The following is a 22,959-nucleotide window of genomic DNA, read 5'->3' as shown; positions in this document are numbered from 1 at the left end:
TCCGTCCATCTATCCATTTATCTGTCCATCCATCCATCTATCTATCCATCCATCCATTCATCCATCCATCCATCCATCCATCCATCCATCCATTCATTCATTCATCCATCCGTCCATCCTTCCAGTCATTCATCCATCTATCCATTTATCTGTCCATCCATCTGTCCATCCATCCATTCATCCATCCATCCATCCATTCATTCATCCATCCGTCCATCCTTCCAGTCATTCATCCATCCATCTATCCATTTAACTGTCCATCCATCCATCCCTCCCTCCCTCTATCCATCTGTGTGTCCATCCATCATCTATCCATCCATCCATCCATCCATCCATCCATCCATCCCACGTCTCCTGTGTGCCTCCTCCGTGCCTGTCCAAAGCTGGCCTTGAGAATGTCAGGGTGGCAGGCATTATCTCATCCTTGAGGATTCCCAGTCAGGGGGAGGCACAGACATAAAGGTTCATTGTCACAATGTACTTCAGTAGGCACAGTGAAGGAGGTGGATGCAGGCGCTTTGGTCAGGGAGGCCTTGGGGCTCCAGGACGAGGAGGGGTGGACAGGCAGAGGCCAGGTCCCCGCCCCTCCATGCCCTCCTGCTGTGCCTTGACCCTGTGCCCCCCAACCCCGTGGGCCTGCCCTGGGTTCCCCTCCTCACTCTGGGTGCTCTGGCCCCAGGCCTGTGCCTTGCGACACAGTGGAACAGGGTGGGTGGGAGCTGGGCATTCCGTGTGGGGGCAGGTGTTGACCAAATCTTGTTTGGGACGTGCCTTCCAGGTGGCCCAGACGGCCAGAGCGCTGCACTGGATTGTGAAAGCCCTGAGGGACAGCGGCTTTGGCTCGGAGGAGGGCGTCCCCACCCTGGGTGAGTGGATGGCTGTACCAGCTGCTGGTCTCTACCACCTGTGCTCTTTTGCGTCCGAGGGTCCGTGGGGAGGAGATGCAGCAGGCCCAGTGCCTCGGGGAGCATGGCCCACCCCACAGATACATGTGCAGAGTGTGGCCAAGTCCCCTGCTTGACCGGGCTGGGGACTTCCAGAGGTCGCCTGGCCCACAGCCCCATCCTCCTGTGCATCAAGGTACAAAGTGGGGGCAGCTCCAGCAGATACCCGAGACCCAGTCACGTCGACTGGGTGACAGAAAGCAAGTCTTTGTTCCTACATTTGCAGTCGGCCAAGCAATGGGCATGAGTAACCCTCCTGGGGTGTTGCTGGCCCGGAAGGAGCAGTGTGCTCTCCTCAGCTGGCCAAGCTTCTGTAAGGGCCTGTGCGTCCAGCTACTTACTGAGAGCTCTGCTGGGAGCTGTCCAAGGTGGTGGTTGCCTGCCCCCAGGTCTCTGTCCTCCTGGGCCGCAGTGCTGGGGGCCCTGGGGAGGGTACCCTCTTTGGGGCTGGCATTCAATCCAGGCTTGGGGAGATAGAGGCAGCCCAGAAGTTTGGGGGAAAGGACCATAGAGGATGGCCCCGTCCTGCGCGCCTGGAACCCAAGTCCGGGCCCAGCTTTGCCCACAGCTCCGTGGGGCTGTTCCCATTCCCAGCACCCCAGAAGGCCTCGGTGGGGCGGGACCCTGAGCTGGACGGCGGGCTGAAGGTGGAGGACCCGGGCGACGCCTACCACGTGGATGCCAGGCACCTCCTCTACCCCAACTGCCCCGTCCAGCGTTTCCCAGTGCCCAACGAGAAGGTGCCCTGGGAGGTGAGCGCCTGTTTTGCCGCGTCCACCAGGCTGCAGGGGCCTGGTGTCCTGGGGGGAAGCAGTCCAGCCCCCTGGGCGGGATGAGCCCGCTGAGGCCTCACAGGGACATGACAACAGATGAGAAAACGGAGGCACGCGGTCCACGTGGCCAGAGGGGATGGAGCTGGGGTTTGAGCCAGGACGCTGGTGGGCCTCCATCCACACACAGCTGACTGCCCTGCTTTTCCGACCCCCTGTCCCCAGTGAACGGTCCCTGCCCTGTTTCTGAGTGCCAGGGAGGCTGGAGGTGGAGAGAGAGAGGGAGAGATGGTTGAGGCATGTGGGTGCCCCCCCAATCTTCTCTCTAGTTTTCCTTGGAACATTCCAGGCTGTTACTCTTCCCCAGTCTCTGCCACTGGGACCCCTTCTCCCCTCTAGAGCCCAGCCTAGCCCCTCACCCCCATCCTGGGGGCTGGGCCGGGTGTGTGTGTCCTCAGGTCTGCTGAGCTCGGGCTCCCAGGCCCTTTGGGCCGTCCCAGGGTCTTGGGCTCTGAGGTCAGCCGTCCTGGGTGCCAGCTGACCTGGGGTGGTGACCGACTGAGGGGAGCCCCCATGTCGTGCAGACGGAGTTCCTTATCTACAGCCCGCCCTTCTACACGGCCGACAGGAAAAACAAGGACCTGGTGGACCCTGTGGGGGAGTGAGTGCCCTGCTTCCCGCCTGGACGGGTGGCCCGTCCTCCCTGGGGGCTGGGCCATGCTGGGAGGGCTGCGGCCGGGGAGGGACCCTCGTGGTGGACCCCCTGAGGGCTCACCACGGCCGCTCTGCATCCCACCATCTTTGTCGGGGACGCGACCTCTCCTCTCGCTCCCAGCGCCCTGGAGCCTCTGTCCAGGATCAACTACAACGCGGTGGATGGATGCCTGGACCGGCGCAGCTTCCATGGGGTCTACACTGTGCAGGATGGGCTCCCTCTGTGAGTGCAGCCTGGCCCTTCTCCGCGGCCTCTGGGGGTTTCCTTCTGGGGTCAGGTTTCCTCTCCGGCAATGTGGGCGCTTTTCTGATAAAAACAAACAAAATACGGAAGAAAAGAAACACCCACATAAGGCGTTTCCTTCGTGGGGAGGCGGGGGCCGTGGGCTGGTCCCGCTGGCCTGGGCGCTGCGCCCTCGTCCCCCGATGTAACCTTTACGGCTTCCGTTCCTGTGGCGTGGAAATGGGGTAAGACGTGGACCGCCCGGCTGCCAGCTGCACCGATCGTGAGAATGAAGCGGGGGAGCTGTTAAAGGGCCCCTGGGGTTACGTGTAGGGGACGGAGGTGTTTCCAGGTCTGTTCTCTGTAGGGACGGGCACTGAGCCCCACTGTACAGGTGAAGAATCAGCATAAAGATGTCAGGTGACCCATGGCGTCAGGTCCAGCAAGCACTTAGTGGACGCCTACTGTGAGCCAGCCTGGGGTTTGGAGGTCAGAGGGCCTCCTCTGATGGGGTTTGCTGGCGAAGCAGCACCACAGGGCGGAGGCCGAGGAAGCGGCAGTCAGCATCTGCGGAGGGACCACAGGTGGCCAGGACGTGGGGGCTCCATGAGCAGGCGGTCGTTGAGGGCACCTGGGGGAGGAGGTGTGTGGTGGGCCTCTGGGGAAGGTTCTGGAACAGGGAGCAGAGGCTGTGGAAGGAGGTGGTGGGAGATGGGTGGGGCAGGAGAACAGACGTGACCAGGAGCGTCTCCAGCCCTGGACAGGGGAGGGGACTAGGGGGACGTGGTGTTCAGGACGAGAGCAGGACGGAGTGTCACGGCGGGGCTGGGGGGACCGTCGGGTGCCAGGTCACAGGCCGGCTGAGGCCCTCGGACGCAGCACGATGGTCGGTCAGGCGCTCTCTTGGGGGGTCTGCGGTGGGGCTGGGCTTCTGCTCCCAAGGAGACTCCTTTCCTTTCCAACTCACGCCAAGGTGACCTGAAGCCTTGGAGTCCCCCAGGGACAGGATTCGGGGTGGACAGCCCCAGTGGGTGATGCGGAGTCAGCCAACCGGTCAAGGGGCCCGTGGGTGTCGGGGGTCCTCTCCAGGACTCTATACGGTGGCCTCCTCCCTGCTCCCGTCCATCCTGGGCCGGGGCAGGTGTGGGCGGCACCGGCACGTGCCCCGTCAGAGGCCCCGCCTGCTGCCGCGGCCTGGCTCTCCAGCTGCAGGCGGCAGGCTGAGCAGACCCCTGTCCGTCCAGGAACCCCATGGGCCGCACAGGGCTGCGCGGGCGCGGGGACCTCAGCTGCTTTGGCCCCAACCACACGCTGCAGCCCGTGGTCACCCGGTGAGTAGCCCCGGAGGAGCACACAGCGTGCGCCACGCGCCCTACCCCGTAGTGGCCTGGATAAGCACGGGCGCGCCCCAAAACACAGGGCAGGAGCGCCTATGCCCCTAGGAAAGCCCAGGCCCTTCCTGCCCCCAGGCTGCCCTCATTTCCCTGTGGGTCCCCCTCCCTCAGAGGCCCCTTGGGGGAGGGACAAAGCCAGGGCCAGGGCTCACTACGCGGACAAAATGAAAGTCCATATCCATCTGCCCGTCATTTCCAAAGAGTCCCAGAGGTGGAAGGGCTGGGTCCAGGGCGCGTGCTGCGTTAAGGCTTTTGATGGAAAAATACTCTCCCAAAAGGCCTACCCGTTCTAGTCAGACCAGCAGTCATGGGAGCGGTGGTTACTATCTCTGTGCCCCTGGAGCAGGTGCTCAGGAGTGGGGGGTGCCTTGGCCTCCCCCGCAGCGGGGGAGGGGCTGACATCAGACCGTCCCTCCTGCAGCTGGAGGCGGAACCAGGACGGCGCCATCTGCAGGAAGGGCATAAAGAAGATGCTGGAGGTGCTGGTGGTGAAGCGCTCCCTCTCAGAGCACTGGGTGCTGCCAGGGGTGAGCCCGCGCCCGCCGTCCCGGGGCCCTGCGCGCCTTTGTGCGTTCCACCCAGCGAAGGAGCACCACCCGCCTGTGGTCGCTGCCCTGCACGGCTCAGACTCGATCCTTGGTTCTGAATGACAGAGGCCGGTCCTTGCCTTTTAGAGGGAATTCTCCCTCCTAGTACCTTGTTTTGCGGTTGTGAAAATGGGTTCAGGGGCTCTTCGGAGTGTAAGCACTAATTGAGCATGTACTGCATCCCGGGGGGCACCAGGCCCAGGGCTGGGGCTGCCTCGGAGGCTAGACTGGGTCTCCCTGCAGGGCTCAGGGGTTGGGGTCAGACGCGGCTCCCAGGTGGGTGTCTCAGGCGCGCACTTGCCCCTAGCCCTGGGGCCCGAGCTGAGCCTGGGGCTGGGGACGGGGGTGCACAGGCCCTCAGCTCAAGGGCAGCAGCTCCTTGCAGGACTGAAGGCCGGCGTGCACCCCAGAGGCCTTGTGGTGACAGAATTGGGGTGTGGAAGGCCCTGGGCCTGTCCTATCCAAGCGGGCCCAACCGCTCGGATTCTGACCCGTCAATCTGCCCTCTGCCCCCCACGACCCTGTCACTGCTCTGGGGTTGGAGTAGGCTGACCCTGGCAGGAGGACCGTGTCGCCCACCAGGCCCCCGGCGGGTCTCTGGGTGCAGCTCTGTCCGGGGTCCCCTCCTCTGAGCCTGTACCCGGGAGTCCGTGATTCGCCCAGCTCAGCAAGAGGCCGTCGGGTTTCCCCACCACCCACCCAGTGGCCCAGCAGCTGCTCTGCTGTGACAGCAAGTTAATGGGTGTGTGGGGGGCAGTGGTGCCACTGAGGGTCTTCAGGCCCCAACCAGGATTCCAGGGCCCTGGGCGGCTCTCGTTCCCGCAGCCATAGCCCCTGTGCCCTCGAGCTGAGGGAGTGCGGCTCTGAGCCCAGGCCCGGCCCTCTCCTCCCACGGGTTCTCTGGCAGCATTCAGCCTCCCTCTCTGGCACTTAGGTCTCTCCTGCCGACGGGCATCTTCTGAGCTGTGTCCCTGTGTCCCCGAGAGCCAGCCCCCACCCCCCCAGCGAGGGGCTAGGGCGTCTCCAGGGCCTACGTGGATGGACTTGATGTGGACTGAGAGAGTCCCCTAGATGGATGGAGAGGGGAGTGCGGGTGCAGGCCCGTGTCTGGGGTGTCGGGAGTGGCCGGGAGCCTGGTGTGCGAGAGCAGAGGCTGGACACGGGGACAGGGATGCACGCAGACAGGACACAGCCCAGCTGGTGCGCAGGGTGGTGGAGGTCAGGGGGCTGCCTCCCCACAGTGCCCTGTGCGCCTCAAGGCTGGGCCACCCTCCTGCCCCGCGGGCTGACGTGGACTCTGGGCTCTGGGCAATGTCACTCCAGCCCCGAGGCAGCTGCTGTCAGACACTCGTCCGCCTGTGGCTCCAGGGGGCTGGCCCGCTGCCCACGCTGGGCAGGTGGCCAGAGGAAGCAGGTCCCCAGACAGCCGTGCTGACCCGCCCCTTCCTCCCTCTCTGCTCAGGGCTCCCGGGAACCAGGAGAGATGCTGCCCCGGAAGCTGAAGCAGGTCCTCCGGAGAGAGTTCTGGCCTTCCTTCGAGAGCCTGCTGACGCAGGGCATGGAGGTGAGGTCATCTTTCTGCTCTGCTCACACCTGTGCATCTGGGGCCCCAAGGTGCGGGTCGTGACAGCTGCAGGGCGGGCCGCGTGGAGCTGGGGAGCCTCCTGGAGGGACCCACGTGTCCGCGGCTCTGGGCCCCTCGCCTTCTCTCTCTGTCTGGGTTTGCTCCTCCCGAGATCAAGTGGGGGGCCACGGCCTCTGCCGCCCTGGGGCCGGGGCACGCCTGGTGTCCGGCCCACACTCCCTCTTGCCCTGAGCACAGCTGGGCACAAAGACGTAACTCGCTTTTCAGTTAATTTGCAAAGGCCATATTTTTAGGTCCACATTTCCGAATCCACCTCGCTCTTTTTCAGGACCACATAATATTTTGTGCCATGATTTCTTTAAACAGTCCTCCAAGTGGGCATCCGAGTCGTTGCTGGTTCTGTCTCTGCGGCGTCTCAGGATGCAATAGGCAATGGCTGACGTTTACGGTTTTGCCCTACAAACCAAGCAGTTTCACAGGCTTATCCCCTGCAGCCCCGCAGGGAGCACTGCCATCTCTCTTTTCTCTGCTCTGTAGAAATAAACTTCTTTATTTGTTGAGGTAAAATCCAAACAACAGAAAAGGAACCACTTTGAAGTGAGCAGTTCAGTGGTATTTAGTACACAGACGGCGTGGTGTGGTCACCACCTCTGTCTGGTTCCAGAACATTCCATCACCCCAAAAGGAAGCCCATACCCGTTGGCAGTCACTCCCTTCCTCCCCCGCCCCGGGCACCCGCGAGGCTGCTTTCGGTCTCTGCGGATTTGCTGCTCTGGACGGTTATTATAGGTGGAATCACACAGCGTGCAGCCTCTGGCGTCTGGCTTCTTTCACTTTGCGTAATGTTTTGAGGTCCACTGGCCCTTTTTAATCCTCCCAAAGACAGTCGAGGCAGGTCTGGGTAGCAGGCCAGAGACCAGAAGGGAGATGAGTGAGGCTGTGGGTCCCCACGATGTGTCAGTCAGGCTGAAGGTGGTGTTGGGGGCAGGTGGATGGGGTGGGGGAGAGCCAGGAGGGGCTTGGGTGCAGTGGACAGCTGTGCTCAGAGCATCCCAGACCCGGACCGGTTGCAGAGAAAGCATGGGGCCCCTTCCTCTGGGAGAAAGCCGGGGGCCTCAGGGGGTCCATCAGGCGAAACAGCTCACACCTGTGCTGCCTCCCAGGTGTACAAAGGGTACGTGGATGACCCAAGGAACACGGACAACGCCTGGATCGAGACGGTGGCCGTGAGCGTCCACTTTCCAGACCAGAGCGACGTGGAGCTGAAGAGTCTGAACTCTGTATGTGGCCTGGGTCTCAGGCTCTGAGGAATGGGGGGACCGGGGGATCAGTGCTCCAAAGAGCCTCGGGGTCTATAGGGAGGGGTCTGAGGGGTTCCGGGGCCTGGGGCCAGAGCTGGCCAGGACCAGAGAGTGGGAGCTGCGTGGGTCAGAGTTGTGCCCAGAGGGTACCAAGGGGGCATCCGGGAGAGGCCAGAGGGCAGCAGAAGGAGGCTGGGGCGCAGTCGGGGCTGGCCAGGAACCCTGGGGGCCTCCAGGCTCACACCCAGGGGAGGCTGGTTCCAGCACTTATGTGGGGTTGCCATCCCCAGTACTTAGATCAGTCCTACGTATCCCTAATCCAGAACTGGGACCAGGAAGTCCCAGGGAACAAAACCCGGGCTGTGTCTGCAGACAGAAAACTCCAGAACAAGGCTGCACCTCTTCTCTCTCCTCCTTCAAGGGTTTTTAAGGCTTTGTGGGCATTTTCTGATTCGTGCCTGTGCAGCAGAAGCATAAAGCACGCGGCCATTGGCCAGGCCTGTGGCAGGGCCAGGAGCCAGGCCGTGGGGCCCCCGTCACCCCCTGACGTCTGTAGTCTCGGGGTGTCTGGGTGGGGGCAGGGCCGGCTCAGGAGGGAGTCAGGATCTTACCCCTGTCCTCGCAGCACCTGTACTCCTGCGATGCGGGGGTGTCCATCCGGTGGCAGGTGGTGGACGAGCGCATCCCTCTGTACGCCAACCACAAGGCCATCCTCCAGAAGGTGGCCGCCTTGTTCGGGGCCTACTACTAACCTGGGGACGCAGCCGGGCAGCTCTGCAGGGGCCGGCAGAGCTGCTCCACCCACGGCCCGCCCGGATCAGCAGCCCCTCTTGCCCAGCTGTTGAACTGGGAGGCTTCGGGGTGCCCTGGGAGGAGAGCTGAGCAGGGAGCAGGTGGACTCCGGCCACGAGGCAGGGCCTCAGGGTTGAGGTGGCCACGGGGACTCCACCAGCCAACACTGCTTCTCCCGAGCCTGCTGGCGGCCAGTGGACACCCTCCTGGCCACATCCTGTGAGCAGCATGTCCACCATCAGAGGCATCTCCACCCAAGCCTGGCACCTCCTGGAGAGTCGGGGTTCCCCTGTGGCCTCCTGCTCAGGCCCACACCCCCGAGAGGGCCTCCACCGGGACCTAACTCAGCCCCTTGCCTGGCCTGGGGCGGGGCACCATGGGACCCATTTCCCTTGGCTGTCAGGGCTGAGCCCCTTAGCAGCGCAGGACGTGCAGGCAAGCTCCGGCCTCCTCCCGAAATGCACAGGTCTCTGCCTGTGTGCTGCCCCGGGACCCAGGCGGGGAGGACGCAGACGCCCCGTGCGGGCGGGGGCTCTCCTGCACATGGTGCCCCCAACCCCCACCCTGAGAGCCCGGGAGGAGCGGGCGGTAGGTGTGGACTGAGGGGCCACCCAGTTCAGCATCAGCGACTCATAGGCCATCAGGAGCCGTGGAATGTTGTGAAAACCCCACATTAAATCTGCTTTCCTACACCAGCCTCGCCCGCCTCTTCTGTGCTTCCCTCAAATAAAGTTATAGACACAAGCAGTGGTCAAGGGCCTGTGTCTGGGTCACCAAGACCTCACCCAGCCCACAGCCAAGCTTCCTGGGGCCTGAGGGGGTCTCCTGTGGACAGCCTGCAGCCCCTCCGGTCCAAACTCATGATTTCTCCTCCAATCAACACCCCCCCAACACACACACACACACACACACACACACACACACTACCTCTTCCTCATTTCCTAGACCCCGGCTCTGGCCCCCAGCTTGGGACTCAGCCCCTTGCGCCTCCCCCCTGGCCCCCTACCCTGCAGGCGCTCAGCCACTGTGGGGGCCTTGGTTTTTTATCTAGAATCTCATATCCAGCCAAACTAGTGTTCACGTGGCAGCACCAAACAAAGACCTTTTAGAAGCATAAGGACCCAGAAAGTGTGTTCCTCATGCACCCTTTCTGAAAGAATTTCACAAAGATGAATTACAGAAAAGCAAAACACACTGTCTTGGTCAGCTTGGGCTGCAGAACAAGGCACCACAGATGGAACATTCACTTTCTCACAGTTCTGGAGGCTGGGAGTGGGGGGTCAAGGTGTGGGCAGGGTGGTTCCTGGTGAGGGCTCTCCCCTGCTTGGCCACAGCCACCTTGAACTCTGTCCTCAGGTGACCTTTCCTTGGAGTGTGCAGGAGAGAGGTGGGGAGCTCTGGTTCTTCTCTTATAGGGGCACTAATTCTATCAAGTCAGGGCCCCACCCTTATGACCTCATTTAACCCTACTTCCTTAGAGGTCCTCCCTCCAAATGAGGTCACACTGGGGATTATGGCTTCAATGTAGGAATTTTGGGGAGGGACAAAAACATTTAGTCCAACACACACACACACACACACACACACATGCATGCATGCACAGACTGAGCTCTGTGGAAGCAAAGGAACCAGTAAATGTAGGGCCAAGTCCTGCCATTGTTGAGGCATAATATAAAAAGAAAATTTAATGATAGCTTCTTGTTGAAACCCCAGCTGGTCTCCCTGGGAGCCGGCAGGAGAACAAACGCAGAGAATCCAAGTGCAGCGCAGGTCTCCTCTTGCTCATGAGGAAGAAATAGATACTGACCGGGCATAGCGCTGGGAGAGAAACGCAGGCGGTGGGACCTGTAAGTGTATCTATCACAGGCCCAGGGTGACCTCCAGAGGATAGAAAGAGAGGAATAATGTCAAACCACCGGAGGAAACAAAAGGAGCGACCAAATCAAGGAAAGAAAAAATATCAATAGAAGATGGTTCACATAAAATAACATGGCAGGAAGCAGTTACGGCACAAATTGTGAGTCATATTGGGATAAAAACTAAACTAAAAAATTTCTTTTCTTTTCTATATGTTTTTCTCTATCACCCAAAAGACACATGTGCTAGATGACAGCACAAGGGATGCATCCTAGCAAACACTCCCAGAAGGAACACTGGGGAGACAGGTCCAGCAGAGGACAGAACCCAAGGCTCGAGTTTGTCCTTTTAAGGACAAAGGAGAATATTTGAGTGGGAAAAGGTATAAGTCCTTGAAGAAGGTAGCACTTTTGTGAACTGCTCTCCACCTAGAACAATACCTTTTTAAATATATAATCCAAAATTGATAGAAATTCATGGAGAAATGGGCAAATTCACAGTAATGTTTGAGACTTTTCTCTCAGAAATCAAGGAGCAAAAGAAAAATAGGGCGGAATTTGAATAACGCAGCCAACAGGATTGAGGCCACTCTGTGTGGCGTGTGTGTGCATGTTGACCTACGTACTCTGCGTGTGTGTGTTTCTCTAGAAATACATATCATATACATATATATTACGCACAACCTGCACATACATGTGTTTATGTGTGAGTCGTGTGCAGTATGTTTCTTTAGGTACAATGTGTGTAGAGTAAATGACGTGTAATAGGCGCATATATGTACACACAGTCTATGGCGTGTGTGTCATTCTGTACCCACCACCACAACAACATGGCCCGGAAGAGACACATGGTTCTCAGACACGGAACATTCACAGAAGTGGGCGTGCATCACACCCAGCAAGTGTGTGGATCTCGGCAAGTCTCCAAGGGAGCTCCATCGCTGAGGCCACGCTCGGCTCACAGCTTCCGAAGCGTAATGTTAGAACGCAGCTGTGCCCCGGAAGAGGACAGAAGATACATCAGTGGTTCCACGTGGTTCCAGGTGCCTTCACGGGACGTGAGTGACCAGTCCCCTGACCACGGGAAGGGAGCTGAGGCGGCGTCGGGCAAGGCCACTGCGGCGCCCCACCCTCTGCCCTCCCTGTGGGGGGCTTCCGTCCTCACTCCGGAGCCTCTAGTTTCAGGGCAGGAGGACCAATGGGGAGCGGCAGTGTCTCTGTGGGGAGAGCGCTTGCTGTCCCCGAGCCTCTGGTCGGCACTAGGTCCAGGGCCACCCCTGCCGCTCGGGATTTGGGGCAAGTGAGGCCTGCGGGCTGGGTGCCGCATGTGATTCCACGCCGTCCACCTCCCGCCCGAGACCTGCACCCTCCTGGGGAGCAGCCAGAGCCAGACAGTGAGAGTCCCAGGTCCCAGCCCAGGGCTGGGGCTGAAAGTCTCGGGAGGGAACAGCTAGGACCCTAAATGCACTTATCTGAAAATGAAAAGAGTGAAAGTAGGGCTTCCCTGGTGGCGCAGTGGTTGAGAGTCCGCCTGCCAATGCAGGGGACACGGGTTCGTGCCGCCAGTCCGGGAAGATCCCACGTGCCGCGGAGCGGCTGGGCCCGTGAGCCATGGCCGCTGAGCCTGCGCGTCCGGAGCCTGTGCTCCGCAACGGGAGGGGCCACAGCAGTGAGAGGCCCGCGTACCGCAAAAAAACAAAAAAAAGTGAAAGTAAATTATCTGAGATTATGACTCAAGAAGCTCAAAAAATAGCTACAGCATCAACCTAGGGGCTCAGGCAGGGACCAAGTCAGCGTTTAATGAGCGGGAAAAAGTAAGAACTGGCATGTGGTGAATATATTCAGAACTCGGCTCTTGAAAAAGGGCAACAAAGTGGACAAAACTTGGAGAAGAGGAAGAGTGAGAGATCTGGGCGGGGGGCTGTGTGCTGGGGCGGGGGGCGAGGGAGACTGCCCTGGAAAACCCGAACTACTAGATAAGGTGCAGGTGGCCTCCACTTCCCTGGGAAATGGGCCGCCCTCTGCTCCCACACTGAGGCGTGAGGCCCTTTGGTTCCGAAGGGCTTCGGGAAGGGCGCGGGGGGCTGGGCCCTAGCTGCTCAGGCCCAGTGCTCGGGAAACCCTCGAGGGGAACCAACGTCAGGGCTTTTCGATCCAGGAATTCCGGGAGATCCAGGGAGTGTAGGAGGAGGCCGAGTCTGTCCCAAGCTGCTGCGGGTAACGTTGCCCAAGGCAATCCATCCATCAAGGCTCGTTGGTGAGCTCAGGCCCTGCTTTTGTGGTGCTGGGCAGCGAGCGGGCTCTGTCAGGTGCTCTGGGTCCAGCCCCTACCCACGAGCTGGCTGCAGTCAGCAGAGCCTGGCCGGCCTGGGGTTCTGTCTGAGGGTCCCCACGGCTGCACGAGGGCAGGAGGCAGGGCGGCTGAGGGCCACGCTGCTGACTGTGGACGGGCAGGTGGGGGAGCAGGGCGGTGAGCACACAGCTAGACGGCCGGCCACGCCGCAAGGATGGCCCGGTCCCAGGCTTCTCTGAGGTGTCTTTGTGGGCAGGCAAGGTTTCGGCCTTGCCAGGATGTTTTATTCATCCCCACCATAGTGGCTGCAGCAGGCTCTGCTCCCTCCCACCCCCTCCCCAGGGAGGTGCACGCAGACCTTGCTAGCAAAGCAGCCTGCCTGATGGGAAGCAATTAACCAGCGGGAGCATCGTGCTTTCTCCCTGGAGTCAGAAGGCCTGGGTTCTAGGTGGATAAATGGGTGACGCAATCAGCGCGGAGCCCAGTCACATCTATAAGGGCAGCTACAGTGGGCAGACCACGTGGCCAGGATGGCATTAGAAGGTTTCTGGTATTTCTGAGAGCAGGCTCGTGGTCTGGAGTAGACAGTGAGCCAGGCTCTCGCGTGGCCCTGCGGCCTGGACCCGGCCGGCTGCCAGCACCTTCAGTGGAGACTCCGACGTCATCAGCTAGTGAGGCCACGGACCAGTGAGGTGCAGGAGGGCAACACTGCACCTGAACGGACCCATCCATCATTCTATCCATCACCTACACGCGCAACCACCTGGGAACGCACACGTGGCCAGCACACCAGTGTTTTCTTTTATTGGGGAGTTCCACGCCCTCAGTCGCCCGCCCACATCTGAAGTGTGAGCAGCTTGGTGCGTTTTTTACTTATGTTGACGACCAGCACCCAGATCAAGACGCAGAACGTGCAGCCCCAGCAGCCCCCTCGCACCTCCTCCCCGTCCCTGCCTCCACCACCTGATCTTGACCTTTCCATAAACAGAAGCCACAGCATGAACTCGAGTGTCTGTCCCTCCCCCCACTGCATAATGTCTGTACTTCTGGGTGGTGACCACATTCATGTGTTTAACTTAAATATTAAAAATATTCCATAATTTGGGGCTCCCCCTTCAATCTACTCTACAATAACATAGCGGCAGCTGCACGGCTCGTCTTATTTATATCCCTTTAAAAGACTGTTGATGGTAAGATTGGAGGGGCTCCTACCCACGTGGATGTCCACTGCACGGCCGGGGACGGGCACACCCTGCAGGGATCCCACCCTACGCGGCAGGTGGTCTGATGTGACCTGACGCGGTCTGTGATGAGAAGTGACAGCTGACACCACCCCCTAAAGTGGCCACTGGCATAGCAGTGAAGAGTCCCAGCTAGGAGTCAACTAGAGGGAGAAAATGGGCTCAAAAAGGACTCAGTCCGGAAGAAGGCAGGAAAAGAGGAAAAGGAAACAGAGCAGAGGGACAAATGGGGCAGAAACAGAGGACAGACGGGAGCTCACGGTTCCCGTCACCCTGTGGATGTGGGTTACCAAGCCATCACCTGCACCACCAGCCTTATTGTGCGCCCCGTTTCCCCACTGTGCCCGGGGATATTCCAGGATCCCACATCCCATTTAGTTGCCATTTCTTGTCTTTTACGATCTCTCCATTTTGGAAGCGTACTGATCAGTCACTTTGTAAAAAGTGCCTTTCAGTTTGGGTATGTCTGACGTGTTCCCACGATTGGAAAGAGATTGTGCGTTTTGGGCAAGAATACCATGGCAGTGATGCCGTGTCTTTCTCAGTCCGTGGTGTCAAGGGCTACATGATGTCAGTCTGTATTATTACTGATGATATTAACCTTGGTCACATATGTAAGGTAGTTTCTGCTGGGTTTCTTCACTGTAAAGCTATTATTTTTCCCTTTGCAGTTAATATATGGAGGATGAAACTTTGATGCCATGGAAATCCTGAAGGAAACTAAATATAAAGACATAGGAGGGGGGAGGGGTAAATTGGGAGATTGGGACTGACATATACACACTACTATATATAAAACGGGTAACTAATAAGAACCTGCTCTGGGCTTCCCTGGTGGCACAGTGGTTGAGAATCTGCCTGCTAATGCAGGGGACACGGGTTTGAGCCCTGGTCTGGGAAGATCACACATGCCGCGGAGCAGCTAGGCCCGCAAGCCACAACTACTGAGACTGCGCGTCTGGAGCCTGTGCTCCGCAACAAGAGAGGCCGAGATAGTGAGAGGCCCGCGCACCGCGATGAAGAGTGGCCCCCGCTTGCCACAACTAGAGAAATCCCTCGCACAGAAATGAAGACCCAACACAGCCAAAAATAAATAAATAAACAAACGTGGGGTTTAAAAAAAAAAAGAAAAAGAAAGAAAAAAGAATATTATTAGAAAAAAGAAAAAAAGAACCTGCTCTATAGCACAGGGAACTCTACTCAATACTCTGTAATGCCCTATATGGGAAAAGATTTGATATACGTATATGTATAACTGATTCACTTTGCTGTACACCTGAAACTAACACAACATTGTAAATCAACTATACTCCAATAAAAATATTTTTTAAAAAGACATAGGAGGTTAAAAGCAAAAGGATGGAGGAAGATATCCCATATCTTATCCCATATCTTATCCCATACGCTAACCCATCAGAACAGAGAGCTGGAGTGGCTGTTAGTGTCAGAAAAGTAGAATTCAAGGCAAAGAATCTGGGGATAAGGAGGCTCTTTTCATAATGATAAAGTGGTTGATTAATCAAGGGGACATACTAATTTGAATATAAGCCTTCAAAATGCGTGAAACAAAAAATGATAGAACTGCAAGGAGTAACAGACAGATCTCAGGAACCTCAACACACCTCTGTCGATAATTAAGAAGCAAGTAGATGGAAAATCAGTAATCATACCGTCAGCAGACTTGACTTCACCAATATTTATAGAATATTCCTCTGAGCAATAGAACACATATTTAAGTACACACATAACAATTTTTAACATGGGCCATATTCTGGTCCTTAAAATGAGTCTAAATAAGTTTAAAAGGATCTGACGCATACAGTGTATGTTCTCTAACAACAATGGATCTAAATTAATAATCAAATGCAGAATAATCTCTGCAAAATCCTCAAATATCTGGAAATGAAATAACGTCCTTCCAAACCCATGGGTCAAAAAGATATCAAAAGGTGTATTTGCAAATATTTCAAACTTAATGAATATGAAAATACAACATAGAGTTTTTGGGACACAGCCAGAGCAAGACTTGGAAATTCATACGCCTACGCAGGCGTAACTTGTCTTACTGCGCTTTGCTTTATTGCACTTTGCAGATATTGTGTCTCTTACAAATTGAAGGTTTGTGGCAACCCTGAGTCGAGCAAGTCTATTGGCACCATTTTTTCCAACAGCATTTGTTCACTTCGTATCTCTCCGTAACATTTTGGTAATTCTTTTGATATTTCAAACTTTTTCATTGTTATTACATCTGTTATGGTGATCAGCGATCAGTAATCTTTGGTGCTACTACTAGACGATGGTTAACGTTTTTTTTAGCAATAAAACATTTTAAAATTAAGTTATATAAATTTTTTTAGACATAATGCTATTGCACACTTCATAGACTACAGTATAGTGTAAACATAAGTTTTATATGTACTGGGAAACCAAAAATTTAAGCGACTCGTTTTATCTTGATATTCACTTTATTGCAGTAGTCTGGACCTGAACCTGCAATATCTCCAAGATATGCCTATACTAGAGAATAAGAAAGGTCTCAAATCAGTGAGCTCATCTTCCTCCTTAAGATACTAGAAAAAGAAAAGAAAATTAATGTAAGTAAAAGATTAGAGTAGAAGTCAATGGAAAAAAGAAAAGGAAAAAAATAGAGAAATCTATGAAACTAAGAACTGGTTCTTTGAGATTATCAATAAAATTGACACACTTCCATACTGACTGGTCAGTAAAAGGAAAGAGAGAAGACACAAAGCACCAACATCAGGAATGAAAGAGGTGACATCACTTCATACTCTATATTGAAAGGATGAGCAATTTTATGCTGATAAATTCAACAGATTTGATGAAATGGGCAATTCCTTGAGAGATGCAAGCTATAACATTCAGTCAAAGAAAAAAATAACCTCAGCAACTCTGTATCTATTAAATAATTCCACAGCATGTAAAAATAATAATACATCATGAGCCAGTGAGATTTATTTCAAGGACACAAGGTTGATTTAACACTTGAAAGTCAATCAGTATAATCTGTCATATTAATAGACGAATAAAAATATTCTTCATAGATGTAGAAAAAAAGTTTGACAAAATCCAACATCCATTCCTGTTAAAAACTCTCAGCAAACTAGTAATCGAAGGATGCTTTCTTATACTGATAAGGACAGCTACAAAACCCTACAGTCAACATTATTCTTAATGTGAAAGACTGAATGTTTCCCCTTAAGGTCAAGAGGAACAAGGTTATCTGCTGTCACTCCTCCTATTCGGTATTGAACTAGGGCTCTAGCCAGCACAGTTAGGTATGAAAATGAAGTAAAAGACATTCAGGCTGGAAGAAAGCAGTAACACTCTTTTTATTTGCAGATAACGTGACTGTATATGTAGAAAATCCTAAGGCTTCTATTAAAAAGTTACTAGAACTAATAAGTGAGTTTAGCAAAGTTCAGATCAGTATATAAAAATCTATTTTATTTCTATATATTAGCATTTAACAAAGATAAATTGAACTTAAAATACCATTTACAATAGCATTAAAAAATCAGAGCTAAATCTGACAAAAGATGTGTGAGATCTGTAAACCAAAAACTACAAAACACAAATGAAAGAAATAAAAGAAGCTCTAAATAAATGAGAAGATATACCATGTTCATGGATTGGAATACTCAATATTGTCAAGATGTTAATTCTCTTAAACTGATCTGTAGATTCAATGCAATCCCACACAAAAGCCCACTAGGCTTTTTTGTTTTTGTTTTTAATTTTTGGCTGCACCCCGAGGCATGTGGGATCTTAGCTCCCCGACCAGGTATTGAACCCACACACCCTGCATTGGAAGGCACAGTCTTAAACATTGGACTGCTGGGGAAGTCCCCACTAAGCTTTTTGGGTAGAAGTTGTCAAGCTGATTCTAAAATTCATGAGGAAATACAAAGAATCTTGGATGACCAGAAGAACTTTATAGAAAAACAAAGTTGGAAGAATCGTACCTCACATTGTACACCAAAACTAACTCGAAATGGATAATAGACCCAAATGCAAAATATAAGTGCAATATGTAAGGTTTCTTACATATGACACCAGAAGAATGATCCATAAAATATAAAACACTGATAAATTGGACTTCATCAACATTAAAAATTTCTCTTTGAAAAACTTTAAAGAGAATGAAAAGACAACCCACAGAATCAGAGAAAACATATACATATCACATATCTGGTACAAATCACAAGGAATTCTCAAAACTCAAAATAAGAAAACAACTCAATTAAAAGTGGGTAAAAGATTTGAACAGAACACTTCCTTAAAGATAGACAGCAAATAAACAGATGAAAAGACACTTAAGTCATGAGTGAAGTACAAATTAAAACCACAATGAGATATACCCTTACACACCTATTAGAATATGTAAAATTAAAAAGAGTGACCATACCAAGTGCTGGTGAAGATGTGCAGCATACGCAGCACAGGAATGTAAAATCGTACTGTCACTTGGGCAGTTTCTTAGAAGTTAAAAATAAGCTACTGTATGATCCAGTCATTCCACTCCTAGATATTTACCTAAGAGAAATGAGTATTTCAAACAAAGATTGTACACAATTTTCATATCAGCTCTCTTTGTAATAGCCAACAACTGGAAACAACCCAAATCTCCATGAGCAGGTGAGTGGATATACAAATGGTGGAACATTCCTGCAATGTCTCATTACTCAGCCCCAGAAGGAATAACCATTGATAAACGCATCAGCACCTGGTGAACCAACATGAATTATGCTGAGTGAGAGAAGCTAGACAAAACGTACACACCCACGATTCCATTTATATAAATTACAGGAAATGCAAACTGATCTAGTGATAGAGCAGATGAGTGCTTGCCTGGTGATGGGGATCAGAGGGGATGGATTGCAAACGGGAAACTCTGGGGTATTTACTATCAATACTTTGAGGTGGTGATGGTTTCACGGGTGTATACAAATGTCAAAATGTATCAAATTTGAATATGTGGTTTACTGTATATCAATTACACCACAGTAAAGCTGTTATAAAAACCCTAAGGATGGCTCAATCCCCACATTGCCTACGCGCCTTGGACGCCCATGCATGGACCCTAAGACGCGAGGTGGAGGAGTGGGGGTGGGGCTATGGGGGGTGGGCAGGAAGAGACCCAGGTGGGCGGAGACCTAACTCCATTAACGCTTTGGCAGCCACTGGCACCAAACCTGAGACAGACGCTCTGGGGTTTCGCGCTGACCCGAGGGTCTCCAACTTCCCCGCCCCCGCCCCCGCCCCCGCCTCCGCCTCCCACATCCTGGAGCCAGAGCCAGGGGTGGGGCTGGACACGGGCAGGGGCGGGGCTCGGGGGGGGGGGTCCCCCCACGACCCCGCCCACAGCTCAGGAGACACACTCCTGTCTAAAATCCTGATCCCAGGCCCGACTCACGCCTTCCCACAAGCTAGGCTCCCAGGCCCCGCCCCGTGTAGCCTCTACGGCCCCGCCCAAGGCCACACCCTTCGTCCTCAGGACCCCCTCCCCCATCGTCCAGGCCCCGCCCCACTCAAGACTCCGGCCAGACCTCGCCCTGGCCCCACGGCCCATCTTTAGGCCCCGCGATGTCCTGGCCGCGTCCTGCCACACAAGCTCCGCCCATGCCCCGCCCCTAATTCTCAGGTCCTGCTGTCGTTCAGGCCCCGCCCCGCTCCGGACTCCGCCCCGCCCCACAGCTCCGCCCCAGACTCCGCCCAGGCCCCGCCCCGGGAGCGCAGGCCGAGCCGCGTGTGTACCCAGGGGCCGCAGACTTGGGCGTAGGCCTTCGGGTCGCCGCCGCCCTCCAGGCGTGGCGCCGGCTCGGACTCCGAGCGGCAGAGAGCCTCAAGCACAGCAGCCTCCGGACGCGGCCGCGCAGGTAAAGCTCCCGTCTCATCCCGGAGCGTGGACACCCCCGCCCCCGTCCATCCCCCAGCCGGGAGTCCCGGGGGTCCTTAGGGTCCGGAGCCTGGGGATCCCGAGGTCCGAGGTCTGGGGTCCCCCCGGGGCCCGAGCCCCGCCCGCCCAGGCCCCGCGCGGCCCCGCCACTCCACGCCCAGCGCGGGCCGCGCGCCCAGGGCTTGGCTTTTCTCTTTTCTCATTTCCCTTTTTCAAACATAATTGAAATAAAAGGCGCCGACCGCGATGCCGGTGCGGGTGGCTGTTCCCATTAGCGCCGACAGAGAAGAGCTTTAATGTTATAATTGTCAAAGGGATTGTCACAATTAGCAAAGCGCTGAGCTTCTGACAGCAGCCTAGCCCCGCGGGGATGAGGGTGCCGGCTGGGCTCCCAGCGGTGGCCGGCGGTCGCCCTTGCATTCCAGTTTCTTATGAAAACCCTGCAGCCCAGTCTTCCTGCTTTCCAGCCCTGAGTAGCTAGGAGGGGTGGACTCCCATCACCCCGTGCTGTCCAAGCCCCTGACCCCCAAGGTGTGCAGTGGGTGTGTCCAGGGCAGGGTGGCAGTGTTCTCGGTCGGCTTTGCTGGGCACAACCCCCAGCCAGCAGTCAGCACAGCCTTACTCTTCTGGGTGGCAGTGGGAATATCCAGGAGTAAGTCACAGAGACCCCCCCCCCCGGTCAAGTGTGTCCGTTTGGCTGTGATATCTCCCCCAAAGTCAAAGTGTGCCCCCGGGTCCCCAGCCAGGCCACCGCCGGCGACGCTGACTGCTCCTCTCTTTTAGGACCGAAAGAGAACACCGTTCTTCCTGGCACGTGAGGAAGCAGAGTTTCTGTCTGTGTGGGATGGTCCCTTCCGCACCGGTACCGGGGAGCGGGGAAGCGTGTAGACCGCAGCACTGAGAGCAGCGTGCCATCTGTCCGCAGGTGGTCAGGATGGGCCCCATGGGCAGACAGGGCCCGTCCTCCCTGCCGGTCCCCACGGGAGGCTCTTGCCTCCTGCTTCTCTTCTGCCTGCGGTTGGGCGCCTCTTGCCCGCAGAGCTGCCAGTGCCCTGACCATGCCGGGGCCGTGGCCGTCCATTGCAGTGGGAGGGGCCTGCAGGAGATCCCCAAGGACATCCCCACTGACGCTGTGCTCCTGAAGCTTGATGCCAACAAGATCGTCCGCATCCCCAACGGAGCCTTCCAGCACCTGAACCAGCTGAGAGAGCTGGACTTGTCTCAGAACGCCATCGAGACCATCGGCCCCGCCGCCTTCTCGGGCCTGGCCGGGGGCCTGCGGCTGCTGGACCTGTCTCACAATCACATCCGCAGGATTCCTAAGGACGCGCTGGGCAAGCTCAGCGCCAAGATACGCCTGTCCCACAACCCCCTGCACTGCGAGTGCGCCCTGCAGGAGGCCCTGTGGGAGCTGAAGCTGGACCCTGACTCGGTGGACGAGATCGCCTGCCACACCGCGGTGCAGGAGGAGTACGTGGGGAAGCCGCTCATCCAGGCCCTCGACTCTGGCGTCAGCTTCTGCAGCGTCCACCACAAGACCACCGATGTGGCCATGCTGCTCACCATGTTCGGCTGGTTCGCCATGGTGATCACCTACGTCGTGTACTACGTGCGCCAGAACCAGGAGGACGCCAGGAGGCATCTGGAGTACCTGAAGTCCCTGCCCAGCACTCCTGTGTCCAAGGACCCCATCAGCCCTGCGCCCTAGCGCCCGATGGCTCGAGCAGGCCGAGGCCCACCTGTCTCCCGTCACTCTTGTAGTAGATGGTGACTGAGTCCCGCCTTCGATGTTCCCCCGGGGAGGGTGACACGGCTGCTTCTGTCCAGTGTTTCACTCTGACAGAGCACTTTCCACAGGACACCTTCAGGTCAGGCAGTTCTGCCATCAGACCCAATGACAGATGGGGACACGGGCTCAGAGAAATGGAAGTGATCCAGCTGGGATGTAAAACCGGGCCGTCCATCCTGAGACGTCCCTTCCGCGCTGGGAGCCTGCCCCGCGGGGCGCCGCCTCTGAGCCCCCAGCATTCAGAGGAGAAAGGGTGCGTGCCCATGAGTGAGGCTCCCCGAGGAGGTTGGGTGCATTTTGCTGGTTGTAGGCACAGGTCGTCCTGCCCCGTGGAACTGGTTTGCCTTTGCTTCCCCAGTATTTCCTGAACACCTCTAACCACCGGGCTCTTTCCACAGCCAAGTGGTAGAGACCGGATTTTTCTCGGGAGATAAGTGGAACATGTAACCTTTGAACAACTCTGTCAACTTTGTTTATTCTCAGAATGTTTGTTAAGAGTAACACTTGTACCAAAATTTCAGTCCAGTGAGAAGGGAAAAAAAAAAAATAACAACCCAAAACCAAAAAAATTAAACCATGGAGAGAAACCTGAGGAAGGTCCATAGTAGCTCCTCAGGGGGCCGTGTTAGCAGCCTGAGAAGTGTGGCCGGTCCCCGATTCCTGCTCCTGCGGCTGTGGCCCGCCCCAGGGAGCCTGTCATCTTGGGTCGCTCCATGCCTTGCTTTTCTACTCACTAAGCAGCTCCTTTGCAGTGGATGGGAGGACCGACCTCTGTTTCAGGGCTGTTGGACAGGTTGCTTCGTTTCCTCCAGCGACGGGGACTCTGTCTCCTTTTCAGCTTTGCTGACAGGACTCTCAGTGCTATGTTACTGCTCAGTTTTCTTACCTAATTCATGTTCAGGGTAGACTTTACCTCCACCTGTGTAACCCTGATCTGTCTTTCCAGTTTTATTTTTCACGGTCTTTTTGTATGAGTGTTTATATTTTAAACTACTTCAAATATTTTGGGGGGAAGCAAGTCAGGGGTACATTGCTCATGGATCTAAGGTATAAAGGACAGATGCTTAGAAAGGGTAAAGGTCGAGGGAGGTTTGTACTCGGAAAGTGTCACGGGACTGGCAGTGGGAAACACATTTACGCGTTGACGCAGCGCGTCACGATTTTTCAGTTGTGGTGCGTTAAAAAACAACCAACAGATGCCGCTGCCCTCCCACACCCCGGCGCCGCGCCTGCGGTCACCGGGGGCACAGCACGCAGTGTGAACCGGGGGCTCTGTGCTCTGAGTGTGGGGTGGGCCCTTCTCTGCCCACCGCCCAGACCAGGGTGCAGGAGTGGGGGGCAGGGCTCAGATGAGGCTGCGAATGGTGCCGGGGTCCTCAGGAAACCAACGGCCCACCCACCCTTCCAGTGGGAACTAAAAACGCCGAGCAGCCGGCCTGGGTGCCGGTCCACTCGTGGGACAAACGCCACGGGAGCAGGTACGTGTGGCCGCCGGCTGACCAGCGGGACACGGGCTCTGTGGGCGAATGGGGTCCCCCTTCCCCATGCATCCC

General features: G+C 55.6%; 2 protein-coding genes and 1 non-coding gene across 3 annotated transcripts in view; all 3 read left to right on the top strand.

Annotated features, from left to right (window-relative positions):
- TRPM2 (transient receptor potential cation channel subfamily M member 2) overlaps nt 1-9,036 on the top strand; it is a 49,835-nt gene extending 40,799 nt beyond the window's left edge. Inside the window, exons 25-33 of the mRNA XM_060009759.1 lie at nt 779-866; nt 1,539-1,696; nt 2,299-2,375; nt 2,550-2,651; nt 3,896-3,982; nt 4,467-4,572; nt 6,095-6,196; nt 7,381-7,497; nt 8,144-9,036. Of these exons, the coding sequence (XP_059865742.1) occupies nt 779-866; nt 1,539-1,696; nt 2,299-2,375; nt 2,550-2,651; nt 3,896-3,982; nt 4,467-4,572; nt 6,095-6,196; nt 7,381-7,497; nt 8,144-8,269 (963 nt within the window). The 3' untranslated portion in view covers nt 8,270-9,036. The remainder of the gene's footprint in view (nt 1-778; nt 867-1,538; nt 1,697-2,298; nt 2,376-2,549; nt 2,652-3,895; nt 3,983-4,466; nt 4,573-6,094; nt 6,197-7,380; nt 7,498-8,143) is intronic.
- On the top strand, nt 6,062-6,138 carry LOC132425151 (Z6 small nucleolar RNA). Its single transcript, XR_009519352.1, has one exon. It is a non-coding gene; the product is annotated as a Z6 small nucleolar RNA (small nucleolar RNA).
- A 10,423-nt stretch (nt 9,037-19,459) lies between the features above and the next one.
- LRRC3 (leucine rich repeat containing 3) lies at nt 19,460-22,351 on the top strand. The gene is made up of 2 exons (XM_060009758.1): nt 19,460-19,597; nt 20,401-22,351. Exon 2 carries the CDS (start codon nt 20,552-20,554, stop codon nt 21,323-21,325), a length of 774 nt encoding a protein of 257 aa, XP_059865741.1. The 5' UTR covers nt 19,460-19,597; nt 20,401-20,551; the 3' UTR covers nt 21,326-22,351.
- The last annotated feature ends 608 nt before the right edge of the window (nt 22,352-22,959 follow it).

The sequence above is a fragment of the Delphinus delphis genome, chromosome 4 (assembly GCF_949987515.2).
Source record: "Delphinus delphis chromosome 4, mDelDel1.2, whole genome shotgun sequence".
Taxonomy (NCBI): Eukaryota; Metazoa; Chordata; class Mammalia; order Artiodactyla; family Delphinidae; genus Delphinus; species Delphinus delphis.
Note: the sequence above shows the minus strand (reverse complement) of the source record. Positions and strands in the feature narration are given on the sequence as shown.